Genomic DNA, 13,063 nt, shown 5'->3' with positions numbered 1-13,063 from the left:
CACATTGATCACATGCTCAATATTAAGACAACCCCCCCGCCACCCCGTACACTGCTGTATCGTCCTGGGTGTCAGTCCCACTTACCGGTCATCGTTGCTAATGCTTACGACTTTCTTTAGGCCTCCATTCTGCACAAAGTTGCGAGTATTCTGCGGGTTATTCTGAATGAGGTTGTTCAGCACATGGCAGATAAAAGAGATCGTCTCATTAGGCATCGGAGAGACAGTGTCTGGTTCCGGGAGAACAGATAGCAGGTCGGGCATGATCAGACTGGCTGGAGGTACAGAAGAGGAGGAGAACAAATACTAAAATTTCCATTAAGTGTAAATATAAAGTCACCATGTTGTCACAGGACCATAGGGCTGCTGTCTCATTCGAGAGAGACAACTGTTGATGGTTTAACCTGAGGGTCACCATGCCTCAGGAAGTTAATGAGAGACCTTCATGGTAACCTCAATCAGTGCAGGAATTGAACCTGTACTGCTGGTGTCACTTTGTATCGCAAACCAGCTGTCCGGCAAACTGAGCTAACCGACTCTCAACTGCAGGCACAGCCGCTCAGAAAAGTCACTGCTGAGTGAGTGCTTCTCTCATGTGGTGAGTTCTGACTCCCGTGTGACCCTGGTGTTAGTGTCTGAAGCCTGTGGGGATCAATTCTACCCTCACTGACAGATAAATTGTTGACTTTAGCCACTGGGGATCCCACTTTCCCCCATAAGGTTCAATATAGTGTGCATAGTGTTCATTCCATGCAGGCTGCCATATTGTTGATGGCTGCTTCCTATGCATCCAGAGGGATAGGCCTGAAATATGCTACTGGAGAGGTCTGACATTAATTCCAGGCCCCTCCACCAGACTGCATTGCACACACATCACTTCCAGCAGATTTTTGTTTTAAATGCTGCACCCGCTTCCTTGAATTGAGATCACGAGTGAAAACTGCTTATTCACTTAAGAAGTTGCTTACAGCGATCACTCTTGCCCCACTTTGTAAAAGACCAGACACTGAGAACTGCCTGTGCTGACATTGGTTCTGGCAATTCCTGTCCCAGGCTTCAGCTGCAGCCCAAAGTCACACTTCTGTTTGTGACGCGATTTCAAAAAATACATTTTCCACAAGCTATTTTCTATTTAGTAAACTACATTCGACTCACTCAGTTCCTCGTGGACCTTTGGGTTTCGTGACATGTTTCTCAATAAAGAGACTGCGGCTTTCTGTACACTCGACTCCTTCGAGTACAACATCCGTCTGATGTGCTGAAGTCCATTCTCTTTCGACGTGATAATCTCAGAAATGGTGAATCCCATCTAACAATGGCCAAACATGCAAGATTGAACCCTAGATCTTATTTCACATTGTTTAATCGGCTTCCCGTCACCGGCAGGGACAGTACAATACAAGCAAACTTCAGTGATTCATTAAAGTTAAAAGGAATTGGAATCAGCAAAACACGTTGCAGCAAATTTCATCTGTCAAACCGACCACATACTGAACAATCCATTTTAAGGTCTGCACCTCAGTATCTCTTGGGAATTGGTAAGAATTGATAGTGAGAGCCAGGAAGTTTGGGTCCACGTTCCACTCCAGGAGGTATGAGGAAAGCGTGTTCAAGTAAGTAGAATATCAACCAGCACAAATCTTTTAACACAAACCAAGGGCAGGTGGTAAGAGTGGGAACAGGCATGTGATAGAAAGAACATCGGAGATGCTACCATAATTACCCATAGCTCCAGAATATAATGTGTGGTAAATAGCATGTTACTGCAGTGATTCGGACTCCTGGAGTGGTCTACCACACAAGACCATCTTTCTCAGTACTATGCCATTGACTGACCACAGTTTAAGATCAGAACTGCTGCCACTACGTTGCATTAATTTGTTAAAATGTAATGTCCTAATTACACTCAAACATTAGTGAAAGAATCATGTGGTTTCTTTATCTGCATATAGCTGTGTCTGGATGTAGGTTGCTCACTGAGCTGGGAGGTTCATTTCCAGACGTTTTGTCACCCTACTAGGCAACATCTTCAGTGGGCCTCAGGTGAAGCAGTGTACATGATTCCTGCTTTCTATTTATAGATTTGGGTTTCTTTGAGTTAGTGATGTTATTTCCTGTGGTGATGTCATTTCCTGTTCTTTTTCTCAGAGGGTGGTAGATGGGGTGTAACTTGATGTGTTTGTTGATAGAATTCTGGTTGGAATGCCATGCTTCTAGGAATTCTCGTGCGTGTCTCTGTTTGGCTTGTCCTAAGATGGATGTGTTGTCCCAATCGAAGTGGTGTCCTTCCTTATCCGTATGTAAGGATACCAGTGAGAGAGGGTCATGTCGTTTTGTGGCTAGTTGGTGTTCATGTATCCTGGTGGCTAGTTTTCTGCCTGTTTGTCCAATGTAGTGTTTGTTACCATTCTTGCACGGTATTTTATAAATGACATTAGTTTTGCTTGTTGTCTGTGTAGAGTCTTTCAAGTTCATTAGCTGCTGTTTTAGCATGTTGATGGGTTTGTGGGCTACCATGATGCCAAGGGGTCTGAGTAGTCTGGCAGTTGGTTCCTGAGGCCCACTGAAGATGTTACCTAGTAGGGTGATGAAATATCTGGAAATGAACCTCCCAGCTCAGCGAGCAAACCTACATCCAGAACCTCAACCTGAGCTACAAATCTTCTCAAAACTCGCTAATATAGCTGTGTCTTCAAATAACATCTTTTGGGAATCTATGTGCAATTTGTAACCAATTAGAGAGGCAGATAACTGGGGAAGTGATGAATTTAGACCCGTATGTGGCATAGGTTTAAAGGTTGTTCCTGTGCTGTTATACCTCAATGACTCTAATACACCCCAAATAACAGCAAAATAATGCGGATGCTGGAAATATAAAACAAACACAGAGAATGCTGGAGAAACTCAGCAGGTCTGGCAGCATCTATGGAGATAGAAAGAGAGTTAACATTTTGAGTCCGGTATGACTCATAATATTTTGAGTCCCTTCACCAGGAAGGAATTATGAGTCATACTGGACTCAAAATTGCTATCAATCATTACCTCAGTAAGATATGATACATTGCTAGGGAGACAGTTAGAAGCAGCAGTGATATATGTGGTCTGGCAGCATCAGTGGAGAGAGAAACAATGTTAATTCCATCCTGGTGAAGGGACTCAAAATATTAACATTGTTTCTCTCTCCGCAGATGCTGCCAGACCACATATATCACTGCTGCTTCTAACTGTCTCCCTAGCAATGTGTCATATCTTACTGAGGTAATGATTGATAGCAATTTAAGATATGCCTCCTTAAAAGATACATGCATTTAATATCAAGACAGTAACATCCATACTAACGAATGTCAGTGATGTACAGAACTGATTTCACTAGGAGTGAGCACACCAAGTACATGTTGTGTCACTGGGTGATGGTTCTGTTTTGGAGTTGTATAGGCACCAGGGATAGACACACGACAGGATGGGGCTTCACAGAAACCAACATGGAGCCCAGTGTTCTCAGGTCAGGAGCAGGACTGGGATCTGTGATTTCTCTAGGCAGAAGTGGGTACTGCAGATGCTGGAGATCAGAGTCAAGATTAGAGTGGTGCCGGACAAGCACAGCAGGTCAGGCAGCATCTGAGGAGCAGGAAAATCGACGTTTCTGGCAAAATTCCTGATGAAGGGCTTTTGCCCAAAACGTCGATTTTCCTGCTCCTCAGATGCTGCCTGACCTGCTGTGCTTTTCCAGCACCACTCTAATCTTGACTCTGATCTCCAGCATCTGCAGTACCCACTTCTGCCTAGTTGATTATAACCTTACTGAGAATCCTCTTCCAAGGATGCCTAGCTTGAAGAAGTTCTCCTCCTTTGTGATTTCTCTCCCTGCCTCTGGTAAACACTAATTCATTTTGATTTGTGACCTAACTCCTGCAGTCGGGGCTTTGAATTCTGAGCTGCGGACCGTACCTGTTCACCTCAAAGAAAATCTAGCTGGATCTCACCTTGCCAGTTGCAGTAATAAAACACTGTGTGTGCATCTGCAAGAGACGGGCTGATGCCATTCTGAACATTATTTCCTGGGATTCTTTCTTACCGGTCCATTACTGGCGGAGAGATTTTGGAGAGCTCCTAGAGAAGCCTCCTGGGTGCAGTTCCTGGTACTCCTCGCGACGAGAGAAAGGTACATCCTCACCACCAAACTATGCCAAAGCCACTCAATACCCTTGGGATTCCTCTTCTCTTCCAAAGTTGGAATATTGGCCAGGTCCTCCTGATGGGATAGATTCAGAATCTATCAATAACTGGAAAAGAATCAACATGTACCTCGGGTGTAAACCATGAAATTTCTATTGTGAATCTTGCTTTATGTCAGGTTCAAGAACAGCTTCTTCCCTGCTGTTATCAGACTTATAAACTGACCTCTCAAAGAAGAATTGATCTTTCTCTGTCCCTTCTCTGTACTGTATAGTGTAACGCTATATCCTGCATTCTGTTCCCCTGATGTAGAAATGTAAGGTATGATTTGCCTGGATAGCACACAAAACAATACTTTTCACTATATCTCGGTCCATGTAACAATAATAAATCAAATCGAATCAAGGATTAACATCACCTCAGAAGGCTCAGTATTTACTGGTACAATTGTACACAGAAAGAGATCTATGCCTGTTTGATCTGATTTATCTGAAATTTCCAATTTCTGGATGATCCTATCAGTTCTGGTGTACTGGGGCTAACATTCATTTGGTAACCAACAAAACTAAAACAGATTATTTGGTCATTAACTCTTTCCTTTCTGGATCTTGTTTTTCCTACATTACACCCAGTGATTACACTGAAGTAATTCATTGGTTGTAAAGCACGTTGGGACTGAGTTTCTGGAAGAAGTGACACAAAAGTCATTTATATTCTCACAATCAAGCCTGGCTGATTTAATCCAATGCTCCTCACAGTTATATTTTCCTGAAATTAAACATTAAGAGATTTCTGCACATGTAATTGTTCCTCAGGGTTGATTTTGGATTGATATGGTGTTGAGCCCTAGGCGAGGTAGATTGTGAGCACCTACCTCCTTCAGCCGTGAACTTCGTGCTCCAAAGCACCCTCCTGACTTCTTCTGTGATGAGGCAGCATTTTTCCAGGCCAGATTCTCACAGTAGGCACTTGGCAGCTCACTCTCCAGTTGGAAAGACAGGTTATGTAAGATGCACATGCAGTTCTCTGTTGACTGAGGAGAGAGCAAGGAGACTTATTCCAACCTGTCACAGACAGAACTGATTGCTAGAGAGTTCAACTCCTCAGAACTAGACACTCAAGCCTTAGACCACAGTGGGCTATCTCAAGGGGCGACTGGAAGGACAGTCTTTTTTATAAAAAGACATTCTTTCAGGGGATTGGCAGGGCCAACATTTAAAGCCCATTTCCCAATTTCCTTGGAGAAGGTGGTGGTGAGCTGCATTCTTGTATTGATGCAGTCCATGTGGCGTGCAGACACCCACACTCTTGTTAGGGAGGGGTTTCCAGGATTTGAACCCAGCCACAGTGAAGGAATGGTGTGCGATATGGTACCAGATAGGATGGTGTATGGTTTGAAGGGATCTCACTGGTGGGGTTGTTCCAGTCTGCATGGAAGATGGAGGCAACAAGACAGGACAGATTGAAGTAGGGGTCGAGAGTGTGGTGCTGGAAAAGTGCAGCTCCTGCTCCTTGGATGCTGCCTGACCTGCTGTGCTTTTCCAGCACTACACTCTTGACTCTGATCTCCAGTGTCTGCAGTCCTCACTCTCTCCAGATTGAAGTAGGTCCAGCAATATGGAGACTCACCAGCCTGGTCTCTAACATAGGCTCAAGGACATTCAAGCCCTTGAGGAGCTGTCTGCAGCTTATTGTTCTCAGGAGCAGATTAAAACTCTCCACTACCTTTCACACAAAGGTGCATTTTCAACTGGCTAGCTACTTCAGAGAGGTGGAATTCCATCATGGAAAAAAATATTATATTGTAACAGGTGCTGTTATACTGCGGATGTGGTGACAATGTCACTGGGTTGGAAATCCAGAATCACGAAGTTGAAGGATAACTAATTATAACTACTTTTTTCAAAAAAAAGAGGGACAGAAAGCAGGTAAACTCAAACCAGTTAGCCTAATATCTGCCAGAGGAAAAAAGGTTCAAAGTTCTTATGAAAGATGTTTAGCAGGTTTTTCAAGGCAATCAGGCAAAGTCAACATGTTTTAGTGAAAAGAAAATCATTTCCAACCAATCTGTTGAAGTGTTTTGAGGAAGAAATGCATGCTGTAGAAGGGGAAATTGGTGGATGTATGGACTTAAATTTCCAGAAGGCATTTGATTAGGTATGACATCAAAGGTTATTGTGGAAAATAAAAGTTCATGGTCCAGAAGAATAGTTGGCAAACAGGAAGCAGAAAGTGAGGGCAAATGGGTCTTTTTCAAGTTTGGCAAGTGGTTTGGCACAGAACTGATGCTGGGACCTCAACTGTTTGTAATTTACATAAATAATTTAGTTAAAGTGACAGAAGATGTGTTTTGCTAAATTTGTTCATGGCGCAAAGCTAGGTAAGACAGTAAATTGCGAAAAGGGCATAAGGAGACTACAAGATAAGTGAGGTGGCAAATGGAGTATAATGTCAGAAAATGTGAAATTATCCTTTCTGGCAGGAAATATAAACAAGAAGCATTTGATCTAAATGGTGAGAGATTGCAGAGCTCTGAGATGAATCTGAACCTGAAGATCTGAAGAACAGTCACATTAGATTTAATACATTAACTCAATTCTACTCTCCATTGATGCTGCCGGACCTGCTGAGGTTCTCCAGCAGTTTCTGTTTCTATTTCATTGTAATTTCCTCATTTTTGTATTTTAAAGTGTTACTTATAAAACTCTGAACCAATGTGCCTTTTCAACTACTTTTTCAAGCTCAGTGCCAGTACTAATGGATCACCCTTGCTCTTTGTTCTTTCACCTCCTTTAGAATTGTTTTATATTTTCTCTCTTTCCAAAATGCATCACTTCACACTCTTTTGTTCAGTTCCTTTTGTTTGAAGTGGTCTTTGTGCCAGTTTTTGCTGGTTATTTATTTCCTGGAATCCACAGCTCATGTCTGCGATGGTTCAAAAGGGAATGATCAGAGGAACAGCAGGATGGGGTATGGGCTGGTTTCAAACTCTTCCAGGGATGGAACATGAGCACTGGTGGAGGGGCTTGGAGGAATCACACCATAAAGCCTTGATTTACCTTATCGTCCTCTTGATTATTGGCAATGGTGAACTGAATGAAGTGGACAAGGGAATCAATCAGCCCCTCACATTCTCTCATTTGTTTTCGGCCCTCTGGACTGGCTGAGCTCAGGTTTCTGTAGAGAGAGAGACAGTGGGAGCTCAGCAATCAATGCAAACTAACTTCAATTCTTTACAATTCTGATCAATTATTACATCAGACTTTACATGGTGGCCACTGTACATTGTAAGCGAATTAGTTAGGTTATTACAATTGTATAAAGCAGACTATTCTGCACAGAGACATTGAATTTTATTGCAAATTCTGTAATATTCAAGGTGAAACGCTTTCTGAATTCTTTGTTCTAAATTTTACAAAGCAAAGTACATTTTAAGAAAAAAAGCTATGTATGCAGACAACCAATTTCCAATTCTAAGTGGCCAAAAAGCAAATGGATAACTGGAGTCCATAAGATGCTTTATATCCACATGTTAAAGAACACAATACAAATGATCTTATTTCTGTCATGGTCTGTTAGTGTTACTGGTCAGGTCAGCATTTCTGGTTCATTCCCAAGTGTGTGGGTTGGTAGGCCATTTCAGAATAACCGTGTTGCTTTGGTTCTGGAGACATAGGTCAGATTGAGTAAGGTTGGCAGATTTCCTTCCCTAAAAGGTTACTGGCAGGTTTTAGATGATAGTCACCATCAATCAGACTGGCCTTGCATGGGTTGAAATAAATTCTTCCAACTGCCATGGTGGGATTTGAAACTGTGTCTCCAAAGCATTAGCCTCTGGATTATTATGACACACCGCCATAGCTTAGTCAGAGGAAAAGGCCCTTATATTTTTTAAAGTCTTTATGTTATTAACTGAAAGAACTGAATCTTGGTTCAGTGACCAAAGGAGAAAGTGAGGTCTGCAGATGCTGGAGATCAGAGATGGAAATGTGTTGCTGGAAAAGTGCAGCAGGTCAGGCAGCATCTAGGGAACAGGAGAATCGACGTTTCGGGCATTAGGGCTAATGCCCGAAACGTCGATTCTCCTGTTCCCTAGATGCTGCCTGACCTGCTGCGCTTTTCCAGCAACACATTTCCATCAGTGACCAAAGGCCAAGATATGACACACAGACAGCCACATTTTGGCATTGTATTGTCATTAGCTTGCATCTGGTAATGGAGTCTGATCTGAGATGATCTAACAGAGTTGATGTGCCAACAGGTGAAGGATACAGTTTGAATAATCTATGACTAAATTTGCTTGACCCCATGGGCAATGTCATTGCTGCAGCTTTTACAGAATGTTTCCTGCGGTAGAGAGATAACATTCACAGCCAAGCTAAATAAACAAGGAACAAACTGACATACTACAAGCTGAATGCACATAGTGGGTGAGGGTACATCTGTCACCTGTAATGTTACTAACCCTCCCGGACTAGTCTGGAGTATACAGGGACAGAAGATTAATTTCCAAAACAGTAAAACCTGAAAGCAAATCTTCTGAGACAATAAAAACAAGTTTTGCTTTTTATTTGTTTGAGCACTTTTGTTATATAAAGTGCACTGGTGGTGGGGAAATAAGAGACAGGAGTCATCCAATCAGGTGATGAATAACACCTTTAATGTCCAATCAGATGTGGGGAAGTTGGGTGATACAATGATGGATGGGTTAAATGACCATTTGGGGGGAAACATTGTGATGATTGATGTATCAGTCATCCAATGGCAGGAGGTGGGTGGCAGTGCAGCAGAGGGAATAATGGTGGTCATGTAATTTACTCCAGGAATATATCCCACAGGATTTGGCAACTGTTCTGGATAGCCTGGTGGAGTTGGAATCTGGATACTGTTTTATTTTGCTATCTCTTAATCAAATTTAGTTCTACAGTTTAAGGATTAGCAGAATTTCTGAAAATGTTAGTGTCTAGAATCCAGGTTTTTAGCAGGAGAAGGCATAAAACAAATCCATTTAGATTAATATTTAACAGAGAGTCAGGTGCAAAGTTTACAACACAGCTGACGCGTCTATCTATTATACTTGTGAAATATTTATACTCATGTTTCCAGGGTGATGAATAAGAGAAGAACTTTTAAACAACTACATAATTCAATGGTGATTTTTGTGTTTGTTCCCTTTGAGTAGCTCAGGAGATAAGATTGTTCAGTTTTTGACCAAAAGAAAGGAGCAATTAATGCAGTTTAATGGCACCTACATATTAATTTGGAGGCCCAGACTAATGGTCTGAAGGCATTGGTTCACTCCTCCCCCAACCAAGTGCAGCTGGTGAAATTTTAAATTGAACTACACTGCTGTAGGTTTGGAGTCACATGTAGGCCAGACCAGGTAAGGACAGCAGATTTCCCTCCTTAAATGGTATGAATGAACCAAATGGGTTTCTGCAACAATTGACAATGATTATTCTATTACTCTAGCTATTAATTACTGATTATTTTATTGAATTCAAATTTTACAATGTGCCATGGTGGGATTTGCCCACAGACAATTAGGGTCTCTAGATTATTAGCCTCATGACATAATTATCGTGACTAGTCTCATTGTGATAAATGAGAGATGGAATACAACTTCATCGTTGAAATATCATTGTGTTCTGGTGCGTGAGCCTTGAAGTGTCCTCACTTTCCTGTGATTTGATAATGACTCAACCAGAATACAAACATGTTTCAGTTTATGATGCCAAATTGGAATCACCCGTCACTCCTGTAAACTGTAGTTTACTTTGTGAATAACTATATCCACTTTTCCAATAGATGTAATTCTCTTTCCTGTTACACTGGGGCAGACCCCAACATTACCAAGTTGGCAAAGCCACGTTATCTTCATTTAGAAGGAAGTGAGAGTCACATTGTCACAATCTGCAAAGCTTTCACCTAGGCCTGGGAGAGAGGCATTGCACATGCTGCTGATCCACAGGGCCTGTGCTCGAGAGAGTCCTGAACTCATTGGCCGCACACCAGCATCAAAACACATGGGAGTGGAGGGCAAATTCACCCCAAAACACCCAGGAACATTCAATCACTGGGGCACCGTCAGTAAGAAGGGGAGATGTCCTCTTAGTATTCTGTCATTCTATGATTCTATAACTTCATCAGCCTCTGTTCAAATAGTAATAGAGTGGAGATTCCTCCTTTTCCGTGTGTTTAAATAATTCACTGATTGGCGTAAGTAAATCAAATAAAGATGTCTCTCTGGATAACATTGTTCCTTATCATCTTACATCTACCCTATCAACAAATCCCTTCGTAATCTCAATCTTTCTCGAGAAAGATTTTCAGTTTTCACAGTCATGTACTATATTTTCATCTGCTGGCGATGTTAGAAATATGAATGTCTTGCCAGAGGGAAATTAATCAAGCAGAAAATGACAGATTTTCATGTTAAGATTCAGTCCCCACCCTTGGGAAGAGTTGCTCATTGCTGCATATGCTCCAATGCCTTGCTATAGTGTCAGGTTTAAATCCATGAATTAGTGAGTGTTGTGCATGAATTCAGAGAAGGCAAGAATCTGGCTTCTTGCCCCACTGCACCCAGCAGTCATTTACCTAAAGGGATAGGCCCAGATTTGAATTTGTTGGGAGTTATTTTTCCCTGCCAAAATGAATTATTTCACCACATTGAACTTCGTCACTACTGCTTAGAATGATTAAAAAAAATTGCTGAGAAAACCCGCAGCACCTACAGAGTTAGAAACAGTGTTGACAGGCTGAATGTTATCAGGAATTCGTTAAGTGTCAAGTTTCATGAATAGGTTTCTCTCTGTGACCCTAGCGAGTTTTCTCTTACTGCCTCCCCTACGTCAAATAAAAGCAAAATGCTGCCGATGTTGGAAATCTGAACAAAACTCAGAAAGTGCTGGAGAAATTCAGCAGGTCTGGCAGCACTTGTGGAGAGGGAGCTAATGTTAAGTCCAGTGTGACTTTCTCTTCAAACTGTTTTCATCAGAACTCTCCCAGAACTCCATCATTATGAATGCTTCCAGACTCTATGGCATCCATTCATCATATTCTCCCACTTATTTCAGGCAGGATTCCCGGGATTCTTGTTTCCCAACTATGCTCAAGCAAAGACAGTTTGCAACTGCCTTGCATGGTGCCACCTTACCAGGAAATGCCAGCCAAATAGAGACTGGTTATCTTTGGGAGCTGTTGATCAGCACTGGAAGCCTACCCGATCATCATCCAACCGTGATGTTGTCAGTCCCTTGTCTCTGGGTCTTATGGGCAGATGGAGCACAAACAAGGGCAGTAGTGGGTGGCTTTCAGCTGTGACCCTCTTCCTCACCATCCGTGCCCTTGATTGCCTCAGCTAACAGCAAATAGAGTGCCCCTCCTCCTCCCCAACACAATTTAGTGGGGAGGTCACCCTGGCTTCCTAGTTAGGCAACAAACCACTTTTCTCACCTACAAGGGAGGCAGGTTATTGGTCCAATGACCATGAATCGGACACTCAAGGGCTTTAATTGCTGAGAAGGTGACCCATGGTCTCTGTGGTGCTGAGGTGACAGAGAATGGGCAAGTGCCACTCCTGAGCCAACTTGCCCACTTCCTTGCTCTTTTCACCACCTTCCTCGCCACCTCCAAGGAGGGGGAAAATTGCACCGGGAACAGCATTGCAGAGCAAAAAGGTCCTTACGCTGTTACGCTGAATAAGACCTGCCCTAATGTTATTAGTGGGCTTAATGAATGATTCAATTGCAATTTCATGAAACTGACAAGACTTGTCGAGGGGTGAGCTGCCAATTTAGTGAGGCTGATGCCACATATTGTCCAGTAAATTGTAACGATTCACAGCTCACCAAGAATCTCTCCCTCTGGACGGTCTACAAATGCTGTAGAACTCGCCATGATTTTGCCAACAAGTCCTAGGGCCAGTATATTTGTTCAGAACTCCTGTGCCCACTAATTTGAGCATGGTTTTTAAAGGAATTAGAATATCGAACCAATGAGTTCCATTCAGACATAAGATGATGTTCTTTGGTAAAAGTACCGAAAACCCATAAAGATCTCGGACTATGACTGCTTCATCTCCTTTGTGCAGTGTTTACTGTCTCCCTCCTCACCTGCTGGTTTAAGTTTGGGCTCAGTGCCATTCAGGTATTGGTGACTCGCCCTTATCATCAGCGTGTCTCAACATGGCTTGTGAGTCAGCAACCAAACAGTTGCCTGGGAGAATACAGTCAGTTGCTATTTAGCAAAGCTCAAATACAGAGTTAAAGATGGGAGACAGGGGTGTAGCTAGAGGACAAATTATGAGAAAGGTGTTTGCAGTGTGTGAGTCTCACCTGCCAGATCTTTGGGAACGCAAAACAGCGGCTGATTGTTTTGCAACACCTTTAGCATTGAGCACATGGGCAAAGCGTTTGTATTACTTTAAGGCAGAGAGAACTTAGAGCAGCTGGGATTGTTCTTCTTAGAGCAAAGAATAAAAAAGGAAGATATAATAGAGGTGTTCAGAACAATTTATAATTATGAACAGTTTTTTAAAAATTGGTTCAGGGAGTGGGGCTTGTTGACTGGACCAGCATTCGTTCCCATGAGGTGGGAGGGAACTCCATGATTTTGACTCCTATGACACTGAGGGAACAGCAATATATTTCCAAAGTCAGTGTCTTCAAGAGGATCCTGAAAATGGCGGTGTTTCCATATACCTGCTGTCCTTGTATTTAATTAATTAAGGAGAAATTATTTCCATTAGGTGGCAGATGGGTCAGTAACCAATGGTCAAAGATGTTAGATAACTGCGAAAAGAACCAGGGAGGTGATGAGAATGATTAATTGCAGCAAATTGGTTTGCCATGTACTGCCTGAAATGACATAGAAAGAAAGTCAG

The 13,063-nt window shown here is 42.5% G+C and overlaps 1 protein-coding gene across 4 annotated transcripts in view; it reads right to left on the bottom strand.

Moving 5' to 3' along the window:
* The window catches only part of LOC122559782 (plakophilin-2-like), a 54,439-nt gene that overhangs the window by 5,349 nt on the left and 36,027 nt on the right, over positions 1 to 13,063 (bottom strand). For 3 of the 4 annotated variants that reach the window (XM_043709799.2, XM_043709798.2, XM_043709800.2), the window contains exons 7-11: positions 7,236 to 7,353; positions 5,051 to 5,209; positions 4,076 to 4,252; positions 1,156 to 1,309; positions 86 to 275 (exon numbers count right to left, since the gene is read on the bottom strand). In XM_043709799.2, the coding sequence (XP_043565734.2) occupies positions 86 to 275; positions 1,156 to 1,309; positions 4,076 to 4,252; positions 5,051 to 5,209; positions 7,236 to 7,353 (798 nt within the window). The remainder of the gene's footprint in view (positions 1 to 85; positions 276 to 1,155; positions 1,310 to 4,075; positions 4,253 to 5,050; positions 5,210 to 7,235; positions 7,354 to 13,063) is intronic. The other variant, XM_087997095.1, reaches the window with a different exon arrangement.

The sequence above is a fragment of the Chiloscyllium plagiosum genome, unplaced genomic scaffold (genome assembly GCF_037043375.1).
Source record: "Chiloscyllium plagiosum isolate Xiang-an unplaced genomic scaffold, Cpla_swu_hap1 HiC_scaffold_19, whole genome shotgun sequence".
NCBI classification, from domain to species: Eukaryota; Metazoa; Chordata; class Chondrichthyes; order Orectolobiformes; family Hemiscylliidae; genus Chiloscyllium; species Chiloscyllium plagiosum.
Note: the sequence above shows the minus strand (reverse complement) of the source record. Positions and strands in the feature narration are given on the sequence as shown.